This window comes from Neovison vison, chromosome 1, assembly GCF_020171115.1.
Source record: "Neovison vison isolate M4711 chromosome 1, ASM_NN_V1, whole genome shotgun sequence".
Taxonomy (NCBI): Eukaryota; Metazoa; Chordata; class Mammalia; order Carnivora; family Mustelidae; genus Neogale; species Neogale vison.
Window position 1 is genome coordinate 122,929,281 of NC_058091.1, and position 24,846 is coordinate 122,954,126.

The following is a 24,846-nucleotide window of genomic DNA, read 5'->3' on the forward strand; positions in this document are numbered from 1 at the left end:
TCCCTTTTTTTTTTTAAACTGATGGCTCCTTTTAAGAGCAGCTGCTTTTCCCTAAAAAGTGGCTCTGCAAAGCAGATGTCAGTAGGCCTACCACCTGGTGATATTGAATTTTTTTTTAAATTTTATTTATTTTATTTGACAGCTAGAGATCACAAGGAGGCAGGCAGAGAGGGAGGAGGAAGCAGGCTCCCTGCCGAGCAGAGAGCCTGATGCTGGGCTCGATCCCAGGACCCTGGGATCACGACCTGAGCTGAAGGCAGAGGCTTTAATCCACTGAGCCACCCAGGCACCCCTGGTGATGTTGAATTCTTAAGGACAGGTATTGAGGGTTTTGTTGATGGAGTAAGGTCTTGGAGACAGGTTTTGGAGATCAGAACATAGAGGGATAGGATTAACTTCAAATAGGAATTTCTGCTATTCTTGAAAATAGAAATTAGGATAGTGCATTTTTGGTAAGATGGGGCTATAGGGCATGGATTAAGAAGAGTGGTCTTCGGGGGCATTTGGCTAGCTCAGAGTTTTGAGCCTCATGTTGGGTGTAGAGATTAGGAAAAAAAAACTACAAACAGCTCATTTGGGGGCACCTGGCAGGATTGGTAGAGCATGTGAGACTCCTGATCTCAGGGTCATGAGTTGGAGCCCTATGTTGGGCCTACTTAAAAACATTTAGGGTGCCTGGGTGGCTCAGTTGGTTAAGCAACTGTCTTTGGCTCAGATCGTGATCCTGGAGTCCTGGGAATGAGTCCTGCATTGGGCTCCCAGCTCCACAGAGTCTGCTTCTCCCTCTGACCTCCCCTCTCGTGCTTTTTCGCACTCTCCCAAATAAATAAAATCTTTAAAAATTTTTTTTAAAAAGAACAGTTTTCAACCTAATATCAGAATCATCTGAGAGGCTTCTTAAAAGACCTGAGGAATGGCATCCAGCACATTTTCTGATTCAGTAGTTGGGATGGATCCTGAGATTCTGCATTTCTAAGAAGTTCCCACATGTTGCTGCTGCTGATCTGGAAAACACTCAAAACACACTGCCCTAGAACCCAAGTTTCTTGGCTGCTTCTTCCAGGAGTGGCCACAGGAGGGCCATAACCACCTAAATTTCACAGGCCTCATTTACATTTAGCAAGGCCAACGGAGCTATTTTTATTTTCCCTTCGCCCAGCCCACCCAGACTATGCTCAGTCTGCCTATAGCAGCTCTGTGCACTTAGGACCTGAGAAGAGCCCCTAACATATGGGCCAAACTAAGAGGTAAAGTATGAATGAAGTAGTGGCTGGCTCTGTCAGTGGAAGATGTGACTCTGGAGCTTGGGATTGTGAGCTGGAACCCTACAACAGGGGTAGAGATTACTTAAAGTTTAAGAAAAGTTTTTTTTAAAAATAACTAGTACCGGTGGCTCAGTGGGTTAAGCTGCTGCCTTCGGCTCAGGTCATGATCTCAGGGTCCTGAGATCAAGTCCCGCATCGGGCTCTCTGCTCAGCAAGGAGCCTGCTTCTCTCTCTTTGCCTGCCTCTCTGCCTCCTTGTGATCTGTCAAATAAATAAATAAAATCTTTTAAAAAAATAACTAGTACCCAGTTCAAGGAGAAAAAATGAACAAACATGTCAATGACCTAGTGGGTCATTTTCTGACTTGTGTTTCTATCTCTGGCATCAGGCCACAAGAATCTTTAGAGACAACTCAAAGTTTTTTCTATTTTAATTTAAAAATGAGTTCAGCCATTTTTCTTTCAAATTCTCCATGAAAATCCAAAGTAACCTGTTACTTTTTTTTTTTGACAAGGCTGATCATCCTACATTTCAGCCACTGACCCATTTCCACACCTTCACCAAGTCCCCATAGGCATTTCTCTCCATTTCAGCTGGTCTTTTCTGCTCCCATCCTCCTTGCACCCCAAATACCCTTTCTGTTATAAACATTCTGTCAATCCCTCCCCAGACACACCAGTTACATCTCCAATTCTGGATCACCATTGTTCTAGTTTTCACATTCCTACTCTTGGGCAGTAAACCTAATGTTGCAAAACTATGAAATCCTACCGTCTTGGCTCAGTACAAATTGCAAGTACCAACTCAACACTTATTGCTGCTTGGCAATTCCTAAATCTTGACTGGCACCAAAACTCCTAAGTGAACCCCATCAATGTAAGCACCACTTCCCCTTCACCTGAAAATACCTGAGTCTACATTATCTTTCTTAGAGAAGAGTAGCCCTTTTCCAAGGCCCAACCCTTCTCTTATCTCCTGTGTCCTCTACACAGCAACTGTAACAACTCTGTAAAAATGAAAACAGATCAATTCTCACCACTGCGAGAAATGGCCTCCCATTGCTCTTCAAACTGTATCCCCACCCCATCAAGGCTTACAGGCCCAGAGTGCCCTGGCCCCTACTTAAGTTCGAGCCACATATCTTGGCTATGTCAAGCTCTTCCCAGGTTCAGGGGCTCTGCACACTATGGTTTCTTCCCTAGGGCTCTTCTTTCCCCACTCCCTTAGTTCCTTCACCACCTTCAAGGCTTGGCTTTAGTGTTACTGAGACATCTTCCTTATTCACGTGACTTAAAGATGACCCCCTACTTTCCTAGCGCCATGTTTCCTTTGGCATGCTCTAAAGGCACCATAGTGCCTATCTGCACTAACAGACTCCCAGGTGATGCTCATGCTGCTAGCCTGGGACACTTTGAAAGCCACTATCCTAGAATAGCTAGTTCAAGCGTCTCTGTTGTTGCATTTAGTACTGGCCACACAATGGCAATTTCAGACACTCCCAGGCCTCCTTTGAGTGCTGTATGGCTACAGGACTCTTTTACTAGTTTTCACTTTTCCAGTTGTAGCACTATTTCCTAGAACCCTGTGTGTTCCTAAAACACAGTGCTATTCTGGCTCTCAAGCCCCTCCAGGACTCATGCTTTGGTCACCCTCTCCACATTTTACACAAAGAGAAAAGGTCCAGGATACTGGAGTCAGATAAACAAGGACCATCATAAAAACAAAACAAAACAAGGGCCATCATATCAGCAACACCCTCTCTGTTGAAGGTGGGTCACTATGGGCAGGTCACTGTCCTGAGTCATCATTAGGAAAGTGTGCAGGAGAATCTCTGCTTTTCAAAAACATTTTTTTTTTAATTTATTTATTTGACAGAGACCACAAGTAGGCAGAGAGGCAGGCAGAGAGAGAGGGGAAAGCAGGATCCCCGCTCAGCAGAGAGCCCAATGGACCCTGGGATCATGACCAGAGCTGAAGGCAGAGGCTTTAACCCACTGAGTCACCCAGGCGCCCCTCAAAAACATTTCTATGGTTATTATTATGTACCTTAGTCCATGATTTAAAGATAGCAAAACTTGTTTAGGAATAAAAAATTTAATTCTGTTAATGAAATTCCATTTTCCAGGCTTTGGGTTACCCATATATACTGTACCATGTAAACTGTGTGTTTTTATTTTTTTATTTTGTATTTTTAAAGATTTTATTTTATTTGACAGAGATCACAAGAAGGCAGAGAGTCAGGCAGAGAGAGAGAGAGAAGCAGGCTCCCCGCTGAGCAGAGAGTCCCATGTGGAATTCGATCCCAAGACCCTGAGATCATGACCTGAGCTGAAGGCAGAGGCTTTAACCCACTAAGCCACCCAGGTGCCCCCAACTGTGTGTTTTTAAAAGATTTGAGAAAGAGCAAAAGAGTGCACTCCTGTGTGCATACACAAGCAGGAGGATGGGCAGAGGGAAAGAAAGAATCCTAAGCCAACTATGCTGAGTAAGGAGCCCAAAGCTGGGCTCAATCTCACAACCCTAAGATCACAACCTGAGCTAAAATCAGGAGCTGGACACTCAATTGACTAAGCCACCTAGGCACCCCTTTTTTCTTTTTGCATTTATTTATTTATTTGAGAGACACACATAGTGAGAGAGAGAACACAAGTGGGGGGGGGCGGGGGGGAAGCAGGCTTTCCGCCAAGCAGGGAGCCTGATGCAGGCTTGATCACAGGACCCTGGGATCATGACCTGAGCCAAAGGCAGGGGCTTAACAACTGAGCCACCCAGGCACCCCTTCTTTTTGCATTTAATTTCTATGCTGTTTTTCTTTTGGAGAAGAGGCAACCTTTTACCCATATTTAAGTGCATTATTAATAGTTCCACTAAGTATGTATATTGAAGGAAAAGGTGCTATTTGTGTCCACAGACAGAAGCTGTTTTGCAGCATGTGAAGTGCTTGCAGTGAAATTAGATAAAAAAACTGAGGGGCACCTGGGTGGCTCAGTGGGTTAAGCCTCAGCCTTTGGCTCAGGTCATGATTTTGGAGTCCTGGGATCAAGCCCTGCATCAGGCTGTCTGCTCAGCAGGGAGCCTGCTTTCCCCTCTCTGCCTGCCTCTCTGCCTACTTGTGATCGCTGTCAAATAAATAAATAAAATCTTAAAAAAAAAATGAAATGCAAAATTTTGGCATTCACTTTATAAATAACATTCCAACATATTTTACATACCATCTAGACTATTGAACTGAAAATATTAAGGTAGAGTGTTGCATGAAACATGTAACAAAAGCAAAAATTTAAAGCACTTTACAAAAGAATTACATATCTACTCCCTTCACAACCTCTGAGGTAGGTATTTTTTATCATCTTCATTTTACAGATGAGGAAACAGGTACCAAGAGGTGAAGTATCCTGTTCCAACATCATGCCATTAGTTTGAACCCTCACTCCCACTTTCTGTGACATATTTACTTCACGGAATTGTGGAAATTACTTTACATGAAACATCTTACTCAAGGGCTTGGTTCAAAACCCTTATCTTTTTCCCCTCAAATTCCATTATGGGGGATGGTTTCCTAATTTGAGATGTTTCCTAATAACACTATCTCCACATCAAACTTGTACCTCCAGTATAAAATCTGTACTTCAGACCAACTGTTATTTATTCACTTGGTCAAAAAATAGTTTCCTGGGGCACCTGGGGGTGCAATGGGTTAAAGTCTCTGCTTTCAGCTCGGGTCATGGTCTCAGGGTCCTGGGATCGCGCTCCACATCGGGCTCTCTGCTCAGCAGGGAGCCTGCGTCCCCCCCTCCCCTGCCTGCCTCTCTGCCTGCTTGTGATCTGTCAAATAAATAAATAAATCTTTAAAAAAAAAAAAAAGGTTTCCCAAAATAGGTGTCCACACTCAGTAAGTCTTGACCAAACAGTTTCTCATGTTCCCTCTAGAACTGGACACATCAGATCATTCTCTTCTAGAATTCTTCCCAACTCCCGCACCTCTTCCTGTCTTTTCCTTCCCAACCCATCCCTCCCACACCCTACTTAAGCACTTGGTTACCGCACTTGCAACAAGTTATGGGCTCCACACCACATGCTCTACAGTCATACCACCACCTGAACCACCAACCACTCACCACTGGTTACTTCCCAAATCTACCTCCCCAATATAACTCTAGTAAGAAAAATGGCCACACAAGCCATGCTTTCTCATTAACTCCCAAAATAGTTTTTTCGTCTTTGTAGGCCTCTGGTCTGCTCTTTTCCTAGAGTCCAAACATGGCTCCCTATTCTCTCATTATTCAAATTCTTCTTCTTTTTTAAAAGGCCCACCCTGAAGTGATCCTCTCAGTCAAATAATCAAGTTCTGGATAATCTTCCCCTTCTATGAGCATATGGCAAAGCAGAGAATCTAGAGTACCTACCATACATTTGGCAATTAACCTTTTACTGGACACTCAACTGACTAAGCCACCTAGGCACCCCTTTTCCTTTTGTATACCCCACGGTGCTATACATGATGGCTGACTTAGGAACTTTTGAGAGGATCGGTACTCTGCCACAGTGACAGGCCCAACTAAGAGTCCCAGATGGAAGGGATGAACCTTTTCCTTCCTGTCTGAAGGGCTGGAGGAAGGCAGCGAGGCCCCTCAACCAGTAAGTACCATCCAAAATGCATTAAGACTGCAAGTTACAGCCATCAGTATTAGTGAAGAGTGGATAATGGATGCTGCTAGCAAATGGAAAAAAGCAAATAAAAACTGAGAACAGTCCCAACTTGCACATATCTCCAAAGAGTAATAGGGTGGCAACAACTCCTTTCCTTTATTTCTCCCCTTGTAAAGGGAGATTCAAGTTGAGTGGCAATTCTTTCCTGCCCTCAAGTCCCCAACTCAACAAGCGACTGCAGGTACTGGACCCCGGACTGGGTAATAGTACAGGCCTTAGAACTTGCCTCTAGCACTGAGCTTCAACAGCTGTTTATATCAGTAAGTCATCATTAAATCCACCAGAAATGAGCAGCACCACTCAAAGACCAGGAGACCAGCTGAGCCTGAAGATTTCAGATGGACCAGAAGCTCTGTTCTTAATGATAAAAGAGTCTGGCCACTTAAGCTTGGCTGGATGGAGCCCACAACAATGACGGTCACCTCTGTGTATATGGAGGGATGTCAAAGATAAGGCCAGCTTAGTTCTCTGAAGAAAACTGAAACACACTGGTCTTTCAGAGAAAAGGAGTCAATCAAAGTGGTACCCTGGTCACGTCAAGGTCATGGTCCACATTCCCGTGCCTGAGTAGCTGCTGGGTCAGCTGCAGACCAGAGGGAGGTGTCCAAGTGGAGAGAGGGAGCCAGTAAGAGACTTCTAGGCCACGCAAGCTTGTCTTTCAGGAGACTTCCAGGAAGGAAAACTCACTCTCGGGGTCTGTTGACCATGACTTCACCCAGGGCCTCCAACACTTCCCGTTTATAGTCCTCGAAGTCACCATCGATCTGGCTAACACTCTGCTCCTCCACCACCCACAGTTGGCAGTTGGTTTCCGTGATGAGTCTGGCATCATGGCTGACGACAATCACAGCTTTGAAAAAAGATGAGGGAGTGAAAGGCAGGGAAGAAGGGGGCAGAGCAGACTCAGAACCTGTAAAAAGAGAGCCCTGGCCAAGGGACACTACAGCCTGGTCCCCAAGGAAAGGAGGAGGGCGCACCCTGAGCCAACTTACCGCCCTTGTATTCATTGATGGCTTCCCCAAGAGCATCAATAGACTCAATGTCCAAGTTATTGGTCGGTTCGTCCTATGGAGGAGACATTCCGTGACCAAGCGTTACAATTCCTTTCATTACTGCCACCTTTGGCCCCTCCCGCAGTCCACTTCCACTCACCAGGATGAGGACATCAGGCTCCCGACAGGCCAGCTCAGCAAAAACAACTCTGGCTTTTTGCCCACCTATAGCAAAGGAAAGAGGAGAACCATGACACTTCACTGCTTTATGTTTCTGAATGTAAGCTGACTGTGTGCATGCAGATTCCTAAAGTCCTAGCCCCTCTTCTCTTCTGACTCTAGGTACAGTCAGGAAGTGTGAAAATGGAAGAGGACACCTTCCCAACCCCCCACAGTGGTACCAGAGAGTTTGCAGATCTGGATGGTGTGGGCGTGACTCTCAAGGCCAAAGCGGCCCAGGCACTTCCGGGCATCCTGGTAAGGCAGGTTGAAGCCCCGCTGTAGGTATTCAGTGGGCGTCTCCTCCATTCGCAGCTGCTCTGCATACTGCTGGTTGAAGAAGCCAATTTTCTGCCCAAGAGAAAGAGGTGGTCTGTAAAAATCATACTTTTTCTATCAAACTCTTTATATCCAAATTCCCAAAGCCAACTTACCAGCCGATGGTTCTTTCTCATTTCTCCACGAGTCTGCAAGGAAAACACAAGTGGGAAGATAAGGAAAAAGGGAGAGGTGCTGCCACTCCATATTCCAACTTTTCTGTAGGGGAGACGGAAACCAGAATTGGGCTAGGAATAAGTCCATGCAGGAAAGGGAACCTGAATGTTCTCCCTAATGTGACAACAGCACACCTGGGAAAGGAAAGAGTACAGAGCCAAAGGGGAGTGAAAGGAGAATAAAGAAGGGAGACACAAAGCACAGATTCAGAACCAGAAGGGGACTGACCACAACCAAAGAATACCCCCTTCCCACCCAGCAATACCTACCAATGGCACCTTTTTCAGCCTCAGATGGGGGTTAAGAGACAAGTTTGTGAGAGGATCTAAGAACACCGGATGCCTGGGTGGCTCAGTGGGTTGGGCCTCTGCCTTTTGCTCAAGTCATGATCTCAGGGTCCTGGGATCGAGCAGGGAGCCTGCTCCCCCCGCCCCCCGCCCCGCTCTGCCTGCCTCTCTGCCTACTTGTGATCTCTGTCAAATAAATAAATAAAATCTTTTAAAAAAAAAAAATAAATAAAAACACCTTGTGGTGGTGTGAAGAAAAGGGCCCTTCTCAACACTTTCCTGGAGAGAATAAAGAGGGCTACAACCAATGTATAGCATTGTACGGCAGTGTGTTGTAAAAGTCCCAAAGCAATTCTTAGGAACACATCGTAAAAAAATGCTGCATTCAGGAACACATACAGTAAGAATGTTTACTATACAACTGACCTCCAATGAAAAACCAGAAATGATCAAAGTGACGGATATCAAATAAATCATAGCTAACCCATAGAAGACGCAGATAACTACTGGCAAGGAAAAAAGGCTTGATGTACATTATCTGAAAGAACTAGCTGTAAAAACAATCCGAGAGGGGGCGCCTGAGTGGCTCAGTGTGTTAAGCCGCTGCCTTAGGCTCAGGTCATGATCTCAGGGTCCTGGGATAGAGTCCCGCATCGGGCTCTCTGCTCGGCAGGGAGCCTGCTTCCCTTCCTCTCTCTCTGCCTGCCTCTCTGCCTACTTGTGATCTCTCTTTGTCAAATAAATAAATAAATATTAAAAAAAAAAAAAATCCGAGAGCCCATTTTTGTTAAAAACAAACAAACAAAAAAAAAAACAACATACGCACATTTGCAGAGAAAAAAGAAAAAGCAATCCATCAAAATTAATAAATCTCTAGATTTTTCTCTGACTTATGCAATTTATACAATGAACTTACATATCTTATATAACCAAAACACAGACAGGGGAAGGGTACCCCCAGTCTAACCCCTCTTCTCCTGGCTCTCCTCCCCAAACTGATCTACAGTGTTCTCCTCTACTTCTACTTTCTTGAGCACCTCTTAGGACAATGAGTCATCTGTGATGCGTTCCATATTAAAATCGCCAGCACAGAAAGGGACTCCTTGATTCTAGCATCTGGTGAAGAGCTGTCTTGCCACCCTTGTCCCCTTCCCCTGTCCTGGCTCCACGACTTACTGGTGTGAGCTTGCCCGTCAGCAGCAGGAGCAGGGTGCTCTTCCCCACGCCGTTAGGGCCCACAATGCAGACTGTAAGGACAAAGACAGGTAGTTAAAGAGGTCCCCAGGAACTGTCCCTCACAGTCTAGTTCCCCATCCCCAAGCACTTGACACCAACTCACTCCTTGAGTCCATGTCAATGCCAAAATCCAGATTCTTGAAGAGTGGTTTCTGCCCCTCATAACCAAACGTGACACCTGAGAACCAGGAAAAGAAGTGATTTACTTCCTTTTCAGAGTCACCCTGAAGGTCCTGTCCTGGCCAATGGATCCCATGCTGGGTGGAGGATGTGGGGTGCACATGGTTCCGCCCCATGCCGCCAGGGTCTGGCACGCTCACCATGCAGACCCAGCACAGGAGGACTGAGAGGCGGGGGGTTAGGGAAAGTGAAGCGCACGGTGTACTCCTTGGGGCGCTTCAGGAGCTCCGGAGCCTCTTGCGATTCCTCATCCTGGTTTTTCCTCCGGCATTTCTGCTGCTTTCGAGTCAGGGCTTCCTTTGTTTGCTTCTCCTGGAGAGAAAGGGAAAAGGAGAAATCCACACCTTTCATATGAAATGAAGGGCAGTGTCCTAGAGAGCCCCCTCTTTCTCTGTACTGAGAGAAGCAAGCGCCCCCCAGGCCAGGGAGATCCCCAGGTGCTCACCGCCTGCTTGGTGGACTTGCCACCTGCCTTTAGCTCCTTCAGCTTTTTCTCCTGCTTCTCATACTGCTTCAGTAGTTCTTTCTGCTTCTGCTGATACATCTTCTTGAAGGTCACTGCAGCAGAACAGGAGGACGGGCATCAACGGTTATCTATCTCCCCAGCAGAGGGACAAGCAGGACCAGTTGGTGGGCATCACTGTCTGGACTCTGAAGACTTAGCTTAACATTACTGGGTCCTTGCTCTGAGGCCTTTTCTTTTCTTTCTTTCTTTCCTTTTTTTTTTTTTTAAAGATTATTTATTTATTTGTCAGGGAGAGAGAGTGAGCACAGGCAGACAGAATGGCAGGCAGAGGCAGAGGGAGAAGCTCCCTGCTGAGCAAGGAGCCCAATGTGGGACTCGATCCCAGGACGCTGGGATCGTGACCTGAGCCGAAGGCAGCCGCTTAACCAACTGAGCCACCCAGGTGTCCCTCTGAGGCCTTTTCTTAGGCCTCATCTCCTTCCTCCCCCTACAAATGATCCTACTTACTGTAATTGCCCCGATAGTAATGGAGCCGCTGGGCATCGAGATGGATAATATCAGTGCAGACATCATCCAGGAAGCCCTGGTCATGGGAGACGATGAGCAATGTCTTCCGCCAGCCCTGGAGGTAGCTGAGTTTTAGAAAAGAGTATGGACATGTCACCATGGTCAGAGGTTAGGGTTAAGTCAGAGGAAGCAGACAATGAAAAAAGGGAGGACAAGAGGAAGTGCTAGGCTGTAAAGACAGGGTGTAAACAGCTAGAAATAAGGACATAATGGGAACCAATGATGCAAAGACTGTAATGGTGGGTGACGCACTTATTGAGCCAGATGACAGCATTGAGGTCCAGATGGTTAGTGGGCTCATCCAACATCAGCAGTGTGGGCTCCATGAACAGCGCCCTAGGGGGTAGGGTGGCAGAACGTAGGATCAGGGGTAGATCTTTGCTCAGAAAACCCCACAGAAGCCTCTGATAGGTGAAAACTACTTTCCAATCTCTCGTCAGAGAAGCTCCTGTGCAGGAGATGTCAATGAAAATGTACCACCAGGTAGGGAGGAAAGATCTTCAGTCTGACAATGCAGACGATATGGGAGGAAGCAGGAAGCCTCGAAACTCCCTACTAGCCACAGAACAAGCTGGATGGAGGCTAGAAGAGGGAGGGTAGTGAAGTGGGTGGCCCACCTGGCCAGGGAGACACGCATGCGCCAGCCCCCTGAGAATTTCTGTGTGGGCCGATTCTGCATTTCAGGGTCGAAGCCCAGACCAGCCAAGATCCGCCGGGCTTTGGCCTCTGCAGCTGCTGCCCCGGTCGCCCGTAATTCCTCATACACCTGGAGGAGGGAGGAGAGGACACATGTCTGAAGGTTCCAGGAACCTCCAAGGCTTAGCCCGTGTCCCTTGCGCCATATCCTCTACCTTCTCTAGCCTCTCAGCAGCTGTGTCGTCTCCCTGCTCCAACTGTCCCTGGAGCTGTCGCTCCTCTTCCAACAGCTTCAATCGCTTGGTGTCAGCTCGAAGAACAGCCTGCACGGCTGGTGTCTCATCTGCTACCACCTCTGGGCAGGGGCGAGAACAGACAGGTCGCCAGGAGAGCCAAGACTCCCATTCCTTTTTCCCTTCAGCTCTATTTCTGGTTGGCCTGACCTTGCTCAATACTTTGTACTTGTTTCAAATAAAATATTCTCTACTCCCTCCTCTCCTTAGCATCCATCTCCCTGTCCCCACTCTACCCCCACAACATTTCCCACTCCATAACTCTAATTTCTTCTCTTTGTGGTTGACTCTTCTACCCCAACTGCCCACCCCCTTAGACCCGTTTCATCTCCCCACAAACCCATCCCGCCACTGGCCTCACCCTGCTCACACAGCAGCACGTCGATGTTGGGAGGGATGCTCAAGGCCCGGTTGGCGATGTGCTTAAGGAGAGTGGTCTTGCCCTTGCTGGGGAATGAAAACTATTGGGACCAGGCCACCCCTGAAAAATCTTCTTCCTTCCAGCCCCTTCCCCTTTACAACTTCAGCCCCTCTCCTCACCCATTCGGTCCTACTAGCCCGTAGCGGCGGCCAGCTACAATGTACAGGTCTGCGTTGACAAATAACTCCTTGCCATGGGCCGAGATGCTGAACTTCTCCAGCTGCAGTTATCAGGAAAACAGTGGCAGAGGAAATAATAGGTATATGAGAGCCCCTCTCTCACACAGCAGCTGCAACCTTCTCCCTGCTAGGAAGTCTCTGACAGACAACTCCAACGTGACCCTCTTTTCACACTGGTCTCCTTCCTGCCCACTACTTTGAACAGGAGTCTCCCAAATTCTAAGCCAGTCTACCTCATCCCACCTTACTTTACCCCCAAGGGTAAAGCAGACTCCTCTGCTTCTGTTGGTTTTCCTATTTTCTTGCTGAAGTTGACAGAACTCAAGGTATGGAACACGCCTCCAAGTTTTCTTCCAGTGGACTATGCCACTCGTACCTTACTTCCTTGGCTGCCACGACTGCTCAGGGAAGGGTGGCACTTCCCTGAACAAAATGGTTTGAGGGTCCCCTCAGACCATACCTTAATGTCAGATGCATTTTCTAACATAGCTTGGCGGGAGGACACCTCTGCTTGGGACACGGAGAAATCATTTTCAGCAGCATTGGCTGCTTTTAATGAAGCCACCTGGCGCTCATACTCCATCTGAGAAGGAAGGAAAAACCAGATATGAGGTCACTGTATGCCAGTTACCTGTCACAACACAGCCATGTCATCAGACACACACACACACACACAAAAAGCGAACAGTATACACACTTCTTTCCTGACTCCATTTTTCTTGCAATAACCCCCAAAGCTCTCTTTTCCTGCCCTCCTAATTCAGATGTCCCCTATATGAAAATAGTTTTTTAAAGGTTTTAAGTAATCTCTGTGCCCAGTGTGGGGGTTGAAGTTACAACCCCACGATCAAGAGTCACATGCTCTAAAAACTGAGCCAGCCAGATGCACCACCCCGCTCATTGAAATATTTAAAAAAATCAAATGCTCCTAACTTTGACCAAGGTCTTACCTGTTTCTTTAGCTTTTTCTTCTCCTTTTTGCTAAGGTGTACATAAGGATCATCAGCCTTAGACTCCCCTTCCTCTTCCTCCTCTCCTTCTTCCTCTGAACCCTGTGAGAACCAGGGGATGATGAAAAAACAAGAGACTCCTTCCTGAACTCAGATTTACTGTCATTTACCCAGTCCCCCAATCAATTCATTCCTGCTCCACCCAGAGTCCTGAAATATCTTGGTGGGTCCTATCACTCTCTCATACACACCCCTGGGCTACCTGGAGTCCTTTAGCCACTTCTGCTGCCAGGAATTGTGTAAGACAAGTGGTATGAATGTGAATGCATAAAATATAACAATTCTTCTTCTTTTTTTTTTTTTTAAGATTTTATTTATTTGACAGAGACACAGCGAGAAAGGGAACATAAGCAGGGGAGCAGCAGAGGGAGAGGAAGAATCACGCTTCCTGCCAAACAGGCAGCCCGATGTGGGGCTCGATCCCAGGATCCCGGGATCAGGACCTGAGCCAAAGGCTTGAGCCACCTAGGCACCCAAATATAACAATTCTACACACCCACAGATATAACAACACATACCACTGCGGGGTGGGGGGGGAATAAATGAAACTGGTTCTTTTCTTCACCTATCAAATGAGCTGCTCTGTCTTACATGCTAACAAGCAAAAAAAAATGTCCAGAAACCCTAACATACAGCACTCAGAAATCTTTTTTTTAAAAAAGATTTTATTTATTTATTTGACACAGACACAGCGAGAAAGGAACCACAAGCGGAAGAGGGAGAAGCAGGCTTCCCGCCAAGCAGAGAGCCTGACGTGGGGCTTGATCCCAGAACCCTAGGATCATGACCTGAGCTGAAGGCAGACGCCTAATGCCTAACAACTGAGCCATCCAGGTGCCCCAGCACTGAGAAATCTAAAGTGGATCCAGAATCAGAAAGTCCTACAAGTGCAGGGACCTCAGAAATCACTAGATCAGGGGCGCCTGGGTGGCTCAGTGGGTTAGGCTGCTGCCTTCGGCTTGGGTCATGATCTCAGGGTCCCGGGATCGAGTTCCGCGTCGGGCTCTCTGCTCGGCAGGGAGCCTGCTTCCCTTTCTCTCTGCCTGCCTCTCTGCCTACTTGTGATCTCTCTCTGTCAAATAAATAAATAAAATCTTAAAAAAAAAAAAAAAAAAAGAAATCACTAGATCATACAGATAACTGAGACCTCTTGAGGTGGAAAAAAGTCACATAGCTGGTGACTGCCAGAACCAGAAAACCAGATCATCTGAGGGTAACACCAGGGTCCTTTCCTCTCTCAATGAATGGGCCATAGGCCAAATCCTACCTGATACCTAGATTAATATGGCCCACAAGCTAAGAATGGTTTTACATTTTCAAAGAGTTGTTTTTAAAAAAAGAATATGCTGGGGTGCCTGGGTGGCTCAGTGGGTTAAAGCCTCTACCTTCGGGTCGGGTCATGATCTCAGGATGCTGGGATCGAACCCCGCATCGGGCTGTCTGCTCAGCAGGGAGCCTGCTTCCTCCTTCTCTCTGCTTGCCTCTCTGCCTACTTGTGATCTCTGTCTGTCAAATAAATAAATAAAATCATTAAGGAAAAAAAAAAAAAAAAAAAAAAAAGAATATGCACCAGAGATTGTATGTAGTCTGTAAAGCCAAAAATATTTGTTTTGTGGCCCTTTACAGAAGCTTGTCAACTGTAGTATTTAACACCACCCCAGATTCTGCTCCCCTCCCCAAACCAAGGGCCACAGAATGCTAGTACCTCAGCCCATCTTCTCCCAACACCAAAATATATACCGGCTCTGCCTTCTTGGCTTTCTCCTTCCCTTGTCTGGGTGGTTCCTTTTCTTGTGTTATTTCTTCTTCTTCATCCTCCTCTTCTTCATTGTCCAGAGTAGCAGACTTATTGTGAGACTAACAGTGAAGACAATAGGTCTGATGAAAATGTTCTAATGCCTGAGACCCAGCAGGGGACCCTCCTCCTGCCAATACTCCCTCACCTTGGCCTTCCCCTTTGACTTCTCTTCCTTTCCCTTTCTGCCCTTCAACACAGGCTGCTGTTCCTCAGATACAGCCTGGAGAACACACACATAGAAAATTAATTTACTACCTTGTTGTTTACTAAGTATTTCTAAGAAGTCTAGAATTGGGAATTAACTAAACCCAGTGCTGCTGAAGAGAAAATGAGATCAAGGAAAACACTAGCTTCCCTCATGAGATGAAAGTGGAAGGCTAACTAGATGATGTTAGTAAAGCTAAGGGATTGGGAATCAGGAGAGTGAGCAATGCGGATGGGGTGGCACTAATACTGGAGGGCTCTGAGACCGCACATCTTTTTTTTTTTTTTTTTAAGATTATATTTATTTATTTGACAGAAAAGAGATCACAAGTAGGCACAGAGGCAGGCAGAGAGAGGGGGAAGCAGGCTCCCAGCTGAGCTGAGAGCCCAATGTGCTCTTCCTTCCAGCTCAATCCCAGAACCCTGAGATCTTGATCTGAGCTGAAGGTAAAGGCTTAACCCACTGAGTGACTGAGGTGCCCCTAAGAGGGCACATCTTAAGAGGAGATAATGGATGTGAGTTTGGAAAAGGCATTAAAGCATAAAAAACTAAGAAAGGCTTCAAGGGCACCTGGCTGGCTCAGTCAGTAGAGCATGCAACTCTTGATCTTGTGGTTTTATGTCTGAGCCCCAAATTGGATGTAAAGATCAAATAAATAAAATCTTAAAACAAAACTATTTAAAAAATAAATAAAAATTAAAAAAATAAAATCTTAGGGGCGCCTGGGTGGCCCAGTGTGTTAAAGCCTCTGCCTTCAGCTCAGGTCATGATCCCAGGGTCCTGGGATCGAGCCCCGCATCGGGCTCCCTGCTCAGCAGGGAACTTGCTTCCTTCTCTCTCTCTGCCTGCCTCTCTGCCTACTTGTGATCTCTGTCTCTCTGCCAAATAAATAAATAAAAATCTTAAAAAAAAAAAATAATAAAATAAAAATAAAATCTTAAAAAAAAGAAAAGAAAATTTAAATAAATAAAAGCAGGTTAAAAAGCAAGGGAATTACCACACCATGGCCAGAAGGTGCTCCATGGGGTGGGAGTGACCAGGAGAGCTGCCACTTTCACCTTATTGATCCGATTCTTCTCTAGCTTGGCAGGCTTAGGAGGATGTTTTTCTTCTTCCTCCTCATCCTCACTCTGATCTTGAATCAGGGCTGCAAAAACATTACCAGCCTAGAGAACGAAAGGGCAGGAGAAGTCAGTGGGATGGTCAAGGTTCCCCCCTGGGACACAGATGGCTTACCACACAGATGGCTTACCTTAGTTTTCTTCCCTCCTCGGGGCATGGGGGCAGGGACTGAAATGAAAAGGGGAGAGGATGAAGTAGGAAACATTATAATGTCTGGTTCCCCAGTCGAAGATCAAGGAATGAGGCACTTTACTATTATCATTTAGTATTCATAACTAAAGGATTCTGGGGCACCCATTTCCCCTCAGGTCATTTACCCTCATCTTCCTCATCACTGGCTGGCACTGAGAGCTTCTTAAGACGCTCCATGAGCTCTTTCTCTTCTCCATCATCACCCACATCCTTCTTCCGCCGGCCTTTTCGGGTGTCTCGTTTTTTTTTCGGCTGCTGAAAGGAAAGCAGGAGTAAGACAATGAAGCCCTGGCCCCTGCTGCATCTCCCATGGGCTGAGTGAACCAATATGGGCTGGACAGGGGTTGGTGGATGGAACCCCGATACTTGAACCTGCTGCTGCTGTTGCTGCTGCTCCTTCTCCTTGAGCACTTTCTCTTCTTCCCCAGCCTGTTTATCTTCTACAGACAGTTCCTCAAAGAACTGTAAAGGTAGTTAAGATATAGATTAATGTGTCTCAGAGACCAACCAAGCAAGCCCTCCTCTGCCACACACAGGCCCAATGACCCTCCAGTCCACCCTTACCTTCCTTCCTCTCTTGACAACATCTTTCCTCCTCCCGTGAACCCCCCACCTCCTACACATGGCCATATTTTTCTTTTTAAAAATATTTTATTTATTTGAGAGAATGTAAATGAGAGAGATCATAGAGGGAGAGGGAGAAGTAGATTCGCCGTTGAGCAGGGATCCTGATGTGGAGCTTGACCCCAGGACCCTGAGATTGTAACCCAAGCGGAAAGCAGACACGTAACTGACTCAGCCACCCAGGTGGCCCACGTGGCTGTATTTTGATTGGAAACACCCATGGTCATTTCTTACCCACAACCCTCATTTCCTCACCGTCTTTTTGGTCTTTTTGTCCTTCTTCCCCTTCTTCACCACTTTGTCTAGAAGGTTAAGCAGACATTGTGAACGCTTATCTACAAATTCCAAAGCAGCATAATCTTCCCTGCAAAGCTCTCACTGGCTCCACTCTGTTTTACTATTTTCTATCATTACTATTTTCTATCATTCCCTAGGCATTTGCACTGTCCCACTGTCCCACAAAAGACAATGGTGCCATAGTGGCAGTGGAAGGAAGAAGTAGAATTCATATAGTAAAGAAAGAGCTCCCAGCTGTATAAGTAGTTACAATATTCAGAGGTGACGGTATTTTTTTGTTTTTTTAAAGATTTTCTTTAATCTCTATACTCAATGTGGGGCTTAAGATCACAAACCCGAGATCAAGAGTCCTACACCAACTGAGCCAGCCAGGTGCCCCAATGACTCCTGTATTGTTACTTGGAAAATTAGTGGCACTAGTGGTACCATTTATTACTTCAGGATATACTGGAAGAGAAAGTCCCTTCTCCCTACCCTTGTTACCCATGAGGGGGAAAGTAGGACAAAAATATGATAAATTCAGGGACGCGTGGGTGGCTCAGTTGGTTGAGCAGCTGCCTTTGGCTCAGGTCATGATCCCAGCGTCCCCGTCCTGGGATCGAGTCCCACATCGGGCTCCTTGCTCGGCAGGGAGCCTGCTTCTCCCTCTGCCTTTGCCTGCCATTCTGTATGCCTGTGCTTGCTCGGTCTCCCTCTCTCTCTCTCTGACAAATAAATAAAATCTTAAAAAAATATATATGATAAATTCAGTTTCCCATATGTCATTTGTGAAAAGCACAGACTGGGGGTTCCTGGGTGGCTCAGTGAGTTAAAGCCTCTGCCTTCGGCTCAGGTCATGATCCCAGGGTCCTGGAATCGAGCCCTACATTGGGCTCTCTGCTCTGTGGGGCGTCTGCTTCCCTTCGTCTCTCTCTGCCTTCCTCTCTGCCTACTTGTGATCTCTGTCTGTAGAATAAATAAATAAATAAAATCTTGAAAAAAAGAAAAGCACAGACTGTATAAACAGAGCTCTCTGGTAAGTAAACGAATATCTGCGTCTATGCCCCACCTGCTCTGCTCACATAACATTCTTTTTTTTTTTTTAAAGATTTTATTTATTTATGTGACAGACAGAGATTACAAGCAGGCAGAGAGGCAAACAAAGAGAGGGAGGAAGCAGGCTCCCCGCTGAGCAGAGAACCCGATGCGGGGCTCGATCCCAGGACTCCGAGATCATGACCTGAACCGAAGGCAGTGGCTTAACCCAATGAGCCACCCAGGCGCCCCCGCTCACATAACATTCTAGTTCAAATCACACTGCGTTATATTTAACTGTTTGTACATCAGTCTTTCATCCCAGAGAGCACGTGACAGACTGTTTGGCTTGAGTTCCCCTGGAACAAAGTGGGATGTCCTATATAAAACGTGACTGACTGAACAAATTTCAGCTCCTGCTTTCTATCCAACCCTGCTTCCCTGAAGGCTAACTAACTTCCTCTCCCTGCCCTATTAGATTGGGATACATCCAGCAGCCTTAGAATTTCTCTTCCTGTCCAGGCCTCCCCACCATCATGTTCCCCTCTAAATCAACCCATCTATCCAGAAGCACTCCTGGATTGTTAGCTTAAAATAAACAAACAAATAAATAAATAAATAAATGGCTTTCTGCTACCCACCACATTAAGTATTTTTCTTTCTTTTTTTTTAAAGATTTTATTTATTTGACAGAGAGAAGCATAACGAAAGAGAGAACACAAGCAGGGGGAGTGAGAGAGGGAGAAACAGGCTTCCTGCTGAGGAGGGAGCCGGCTTCGGGGCTCAATCCCAGGACCTGGAATCGTGCCCTGAGCTGAAGGCAGACGCTCAACAACTGAGCCACCTGGGTGGCTTAAAGGTAGATTCCATGCCCAATGTGGGGCTTGACCTCATGATCCTGAGGTCAACAGTCACATTCTCTACCAAATGAGACAAACAGGGGTTCCCCACATTAAATATTTTTAGGCTAAAATTCCACATAGTCCGTAGTAACCAATTATTCAGGGAAGTTTTACCAAGTATCTATATGCTTAAAACTGGAATTATCCAAGGATAATCTCAGTAATTTAAGGCTTGGCAAATTAAAAGGGTCCTATCCTATCTTTTCTGTTATATCCTTATCCCTACCCACACCTAGGTTCTGGACATTAACTTCTTGCTCCCTGATTAAGCCCCAGGCATACATAGTCTGACTTTGCTTAATCTGTGTCTTCCATCCAGAACATATTTTAAGAATTTTTTTAAAAAGATTTTATTTGACAGAGATCACAAGCAGGCACAGAGGCAGGCAGAGAGAGAGGAGGAAGCAGGCTCCCTGCTGAGCAGAGAGCCCGATGTGGGGCTCGATCCCAGGACCCCGAGACCATGACCGGAGCTGAAGGCAGAGGCTTTAACCCACAGAGCCACCCAGGCACCCCCAGAACATATTTTAAAATTTGATCCCCAAATCAGCTGAGTAATGTGACTGAGTTGAAAAGATATGCAGAAGAAATAATGAAAGGTTTTATATGCTATTCCAAAGAATTTAATCTCTTAAGACATTTTTTTGGTGTTACTTTAAAAGATTTTATTTACTCATCCGAGAAAAACAGAGTGCGGGGCGAGGGGCACAGAGACAGGGAAAAAGAGAAAAAATCTTTTGTTGGTTTGTTTTTTTTTAAGATTTTATTTATTTATTTGAGAGAGAGAGAGCACAAGTAGGGGGAGCAGCAGGCAGAGGGAGAGGGAGAAGCAGGCTCCCTGCTGACCAGGGAGCCCTATATGGGGCTCAATCTCAGGACCCTAGATCATGACCTGAGTTAAAGGCAGATGCTTACCCAACTGAACCACCCAGACGCCCTGACTTGAGCCGAAGTCCTAGGACCCTAAGATCATGACTTGAGCCAAAACCAAGAGTCTGACACTTAACCGACTGCTCCACCCAGGTGCCCCAATCCTAAAAACATTAAGACTAAGGACCCACTGCAGTATAGAAGAAGGAAGAAAAGGCAGGATCAGCTCACCTTGGTAACACTGAGGAGTCTTGTCCCAAATACTAATTTCTCCCCACGGACTAATACAATCACATCATCTCTCCTTCCTTTAAATCTCTTTTGAATTTTAGGGGTGCCTGGCTCAGTGGGTTAAGCCTCTGCCTTTGGCTCAGGTCATGATCTCAGGGTCCTGGGACCGAGCCCCACAATGGGCTCTCTGCTCAGCAGGGAGCCTGCTTCCCCCCACTCCCCGCCTGCTTCTCTGTCTACTTGTGATCTTTGTCTGTCAAATAAATAAATAAAATCTTTTTAAAAAATCCTTTGAATTTAGAACATCACTTTGAACCTCCTGAAAAAGCATGACCACCAAGGAACAGGACAGAACTAAGTATGGCTAAAGTGAATTTCCATCTCTCCTTTTTTTTTTTTTTTTTTAAGATTTTACTTATTTATTTGACAGAGATAGATCACAAGTAGGCAGAGAGGCAAGCAGAGAGAGAGAGAGAGAGAGAGAGAGAGGGAAGCAGGCTCCCTGCTGAGCAGAGAGCCCGATGTGGGACTTGATCCCAGGACCCTGAGATCATGACCTGAGCCGAAGGCAGCAGCTTAACCCACTGAGCCACCCATGTGCCCCTCTCCTCAACAGCTTCAATTCACCACTTCAGCTGCTCCTAACTCCAAAGCTTAATACAACACTTCCCTTTACCTCAGCATCTCTGCACCCAATTACCATTTGCTACCCTTGTCCTTACTGAGTCTCCAAAGTGTAGTCCACACTAGCTCTGCTTCCTCATTTCCCACTCCTTTTTAAACATACTTCAAAACGGTTTGGATATCATCTCCTAAGGACTACTACCCTTTTCCGAAGTTGCCACTGTCACCTTAGGTGCTCAACCCAAAAAGTGTATTTTTTTTTTAAAGGTTTTATTTATTGGGGCGCCTGGGTGGCTCAGTGGGTTAAAGCCTCTGCCTTCGGCTCAGGTCATGATCTCAGGGTCCTGGGATCGAGCCCCACGTCGGTATCTCTGCTTGGCAGGGAGCCTGCTTCCCTTCCTCTCTCTCTGCCTGCCTCTCTGCCTACTTGTAATCTCTGTCACATAAATAAATAAAATCTTAAAAAAAAAAAGGTTTTATTTATTTATTTGACAGAGATCACAAGTAGTTAGAGAGGCAGGCAGAGAGAGAGGGAGAGGGAAGCAGGCTCCTGCTGAGCTGAGAGCCCCACGTGGGACTCGTTCTTAGGACCCTGAGATCATGACCTAAGCCAAAGGCAGTGGCTTAACCCACTGAGCCACCCAGGCGCCCCCAAAAAGTGTATTTTTAGTCCTGATTTTGCAATGACTTCTCTGCAACATTCCATGCTACCATCTCCTCAACCTTTTACTTCTTTCCTGTCATTACTTAATTTCAGGGCTTGTTGCTTCTGGTTTGCCTCCAGTTTCTCTGATGGCTCACCTTTTTCAGTCTCATCTCTTCTGCCGCCTTCCCTTACTTCCCTTAACTGCTGAGGTTCTCTCGGGCTCCTATCTTCTGTCCTTTTTTGGCTGCATATTCTCCCTAGCAGACTTTTCTGCATCCAGCCTTTCAACAACACGCCTGTGTCTTTACTTCTAGCCTAAGATCTCTCTTCCTGCCATATGCTCTTAAAAGATTCCAGGGTTGGGGGGCGGGGGGAGATTCCCAGAAATCCCCAACTTGGCATTCAAAAGTTGACTTTACCTCTTCCCACTCCCAATCCTACAGCCCACTCCTGATTTCAAGCAATAGTCTACTCACTGAGTTACCGGAGTGTCATTCTTAATCCTTCTTCCTTCAGTCAGTTCTCAGACCTGCTCAATGCCATCTCCTCAGTAACTCTTTTAGTCTTCACTGCCTTGGCTCACTTTCTTATTGCTTTTCACCTAGATCATCGCTAGAGCCTCTTACATGGTCACCCTGCCTCCAATCTTGATCTATTCAACCCATTCTCCACTGCTCAGTGTTGTCAGGATGAGCAGATCAGATTACTCCTTAAGCACTTCAATGAGTCGTCCCTAATGTTCTCAGGATTGAGGTCTTTGGAATAGTGTAAGAAATCTTCCATTATTTGTCTCCTGAACATCTTTCCAGCCCCATCACATTAGTCACCCAATACTGGGAACCAGACATCCTCACCTGTCTTTACCTTTGCACAAACTTCTTCCTCTGCTTGAAATTCTCCTCCTCTGGCTAACTCATACTCATCCTTCCAGAATCAACTCAGCTACCACATATTCCTGCGAGGCTTTGCTGACATTCCTACCCTATCTGTCTGAATAGATGCTTCTCCTCTCTGCTCTAGTCTCTTAGTATTCTCAAGCACATTCATCACTCTGTCAATTATTTTCTGATTAATGCTTTCCCCTCCATTAAACTCGGTGCCCCTCTGGGGCAACTCTTATCTTTTATCTCTACATTTCCAATTCTCTACTCAGTACCAGGTATACAAGAAGTAACCAATGAATGCTTGTAAAATCTGTCACACTGTGTACCAAATGTAATTATTTTTTTTAACTATTTTCTCTCCCCTTGAAGTGCCTTCAAATTTGGGAGAATGTCTTCGTATTTTTTTCTCCCTCCCCTCAGCAGTGTATACGGTGATAAAAAGCAGCTGCTCAACAAACATTCTGGGTTTTTAAGTACACCTTAACTCTCATTCCAACACCCAGTAGCTACACCACGTTCTTGCTTCAGATGAGCCTAATGTGTATTACGCAAGAGCTCAAGAGGGAGTCATCCTCTCGCTCCCGAGGAGGTGTGGGTGCGTGGCGCGGTCTATGTGCGTGCGTGTACGACCGCGCTGCGGCAGGGGTATCGAAGCACTGCTTACAGATTCCTGAGGAATGTAGAATACAGTATGGTGGGGAAGGTGTTCAAAAGGGAAGGAGGGCTTTCTTATTTTTCCCCATCTCTCCCGCGGCGCCATATGCTTTTCCTTGTCTCTTGTCCAGTCCCACTGAAACTCCTGCGCGACAGCCCGGCACTTTTTCTTCCGCTCCCACCCAATTCGCTCCGGCCTGGGTAAAAGCTTTCTAGCTCCATTAAACGCATGCGCAGTGGCCTCCCTCACGGCCCATCAGGCTTACACCCCGTGACCCCTTCCTAAAACATGCGCACTCTCTTCTCCCCTTTCCTCTCTCGTTGGTTCCCTGCCCATCAGCCTCACCTGTGGGGCTCGTACTCTCTCCGTCCCCGATCCACTCGGGTTCCGGCGGCTGCTGCTTGGGTCCCTTCGGCATCGCGGTGGCAGTTACAGCTACTCTGGAGACGCCGGGTGCTATTTCCGCTTCCGGTAGCGTGGGCTCCCGATGGGGGCGGGCTCTCCACTGCCAGCCTGTCCTTCGGCGGTGCACGTGCGCGCCTCGCAGTCATTTCGCGGGGCGTGCCTGCGGCGACGGGGCGGGGCCGACGTCTCACAACGTCAACAATGCCCTGACCACCGTCCGGGAATCCTGAGCTAGTGACTCCACAACGCTGCGTGGTTAAGTACTGAACGTAGTAATTTCGGACTAGTACGGAGGAACAGAGGCATCCTTTTTTTCTTTGTTTTTGTTCTTTAAGTGATTAGGAGCAGAAAGACTCAGTCTGTCTACTTAGAAAGAGGCGTGGTGCAAAGACCTCAAGTGTAGAGTTGTAAACGACGAACCGTCCCCTAACAGTGTGGTGAAGCTTGGGTTCATTTTTGTTGGGATTCGGGGGGAGACCAACAGTTTTTCTGAGGTACAATTGATACACATAAACTGCACCTACAATAAATTGACGGGGAATAAACTGCAAAATGTACACTTGGATCAAACTTTTGGCATATATATACAACCACCACCACAGTCAAGATTTGGGCTTGCTTCTAACTGTACCACTCAATAGACGTGGGAGTAGATGCTCCCATAACTCTTTCAGCTCCTGTTCTTCCCTTAAACCATTATAATCATGCTCTTGTCTCTATACCATTATCTGAGTCTATTCTTGCCAAGGCTAACAGACTGGGGGCCAATTCTCTGTCCTTATCTTCCTCTCCCAGCAGCATTTGACACACAGTAGCTCCCACATCCTTTGCGTTTTTCAGGGACTGTGCTCTCTGCAGGTTTCCCTTCCATTTCAGTGGCAGCTCTCTTTCTCTCCTTTAAGTCTAAATGTATTGAGGCACATTCTTTGACATTCTTATCTAGATTTATCACCTACGTCTCATGACTTTAAATGCCATCCATAACTGATGAACATCTCCCAAATACCTCTTCTTGACCCCAACTTCTGCCGTAAGCACCAACTGCTTTTTGGACTTCCTCTCTGAGATCTCTAATAAGTACCTCGAATTATTATGTGCAAAACTGAGCTCTTGTTTTTACTCTTTTTTTTTTTAAGACTTTATTTATTTGTCAGAGAGAGCGAGTACAGGCAGACAGAGAGGCAGGCAGAGGCAGAGGGAGAAACAGGCTCCCTGCCAAGCAAGGAGCCCGATGTGGGACTCGATCCCAGGACGCCGGGATCATGACCTGAGCCGAAGGCAGCTGCTTAACCAACTGAGCCACCCAGGCGTCCCTTGTTTTTACTCTTTAACCGTGTCTCTCCCACATTTCCCATCAAGAAATCATACCACCTCTTGGTTACCAAGGCCCAAACTGAAAGGTAATTCTCTTTTTCCATTTC

General features: G+C 46.5%; 1 protein-coding gene across 4 annotated transcripts; it reads right to left on the bottom strand.

Annotated features, from left to right (window-relative positions):
- Positions 1-6,047: 6,047 nt before the first annotated feature.
- Positions 6,048-23,506, bottom strand: ABCF1 (ATP binding cassette subfamily F member 1). Of its 4 annotated transcripts, none has more exons than XM_044257576.1 (25): positions 23,366-23,505; positions 17,153-17,199; positions 16,646-16,735; positions 16,399-16,525; positions 16,212-16,249; positions 16,018-16,125; positions 14,900-14,974; positions 14,697-14,813; positions 12,897-12,998; positions 12,407-12,529; positions 11,887-11,987; positions 11,708-11,793; positions 11,269-11,408; positions 11,035-11,183; positions 10,670-10,753; positions 10,358-10,482; positions 9,830-9,942; positions 9,525-9,696; positions 9,308-9,382; positions 9,145-9,215; positions 7,621-7,653; positions 7,369-7,537; positions 7,128-7,192; positions 6,968-7,040; positions 6,048-6,825 (listed from the first exon to the last, which is right to left on the bottom strand). In XM_044257576.1, exons 1-25 carry the CDS (start codon positions 23,436-23,438, stop codon positions 6,659-6,661), a joined length of 2,523 nt encoding a protein of 840 aa, XP_044113511.1. In that variant the 5' UTR covers positions 23,439-23,505; the 3' UTR covers positions 6,048-6,658. The 4 variants fall into 4 exon arrangements, with proteins under 4 accessions (XP_044113511.1, XP_044113501.1, XP_044113493.1 ...); XM_044257566.1 differs by having other exon boundaries at positions 16,399-16,528; XM_044257558.1 differs by having other exon boundaries at positions 16,399-16,528; positions 16,640-16,735.
- Between the last annotated feature and the right edge of the window lie 1,340 nt (positions 23,507-24,846).

What these genes read in the sequence shown, in the direction of transcription:
- ABCF1 (XM_044257558.1), bottom strand. Translation starts at nt 23,438, where the DNA reads ATGCCGAAGGGACCCAAGCAGCAGCCGCCGGAACCCGAGTGGATCGGG. An exon ending in AGAAGAATCGGATCAATAAG is followed by an intron (nt 14,975 to 16,017) that starts GTGAAAGTGGCA and finishes TGTGTTCTCCAG; the next exon opens with GCTGTATCTGAGGAACAGCA. An exon ending in CCAGATCTGCAAACTCTCTG is followed by an intron (nt 7,193 to 7,368) that starts GTACCACTGTGG and finishes CCTTTGCTATAG; the next exon opens with GTGGGCAAAAAGCCAGAGTT.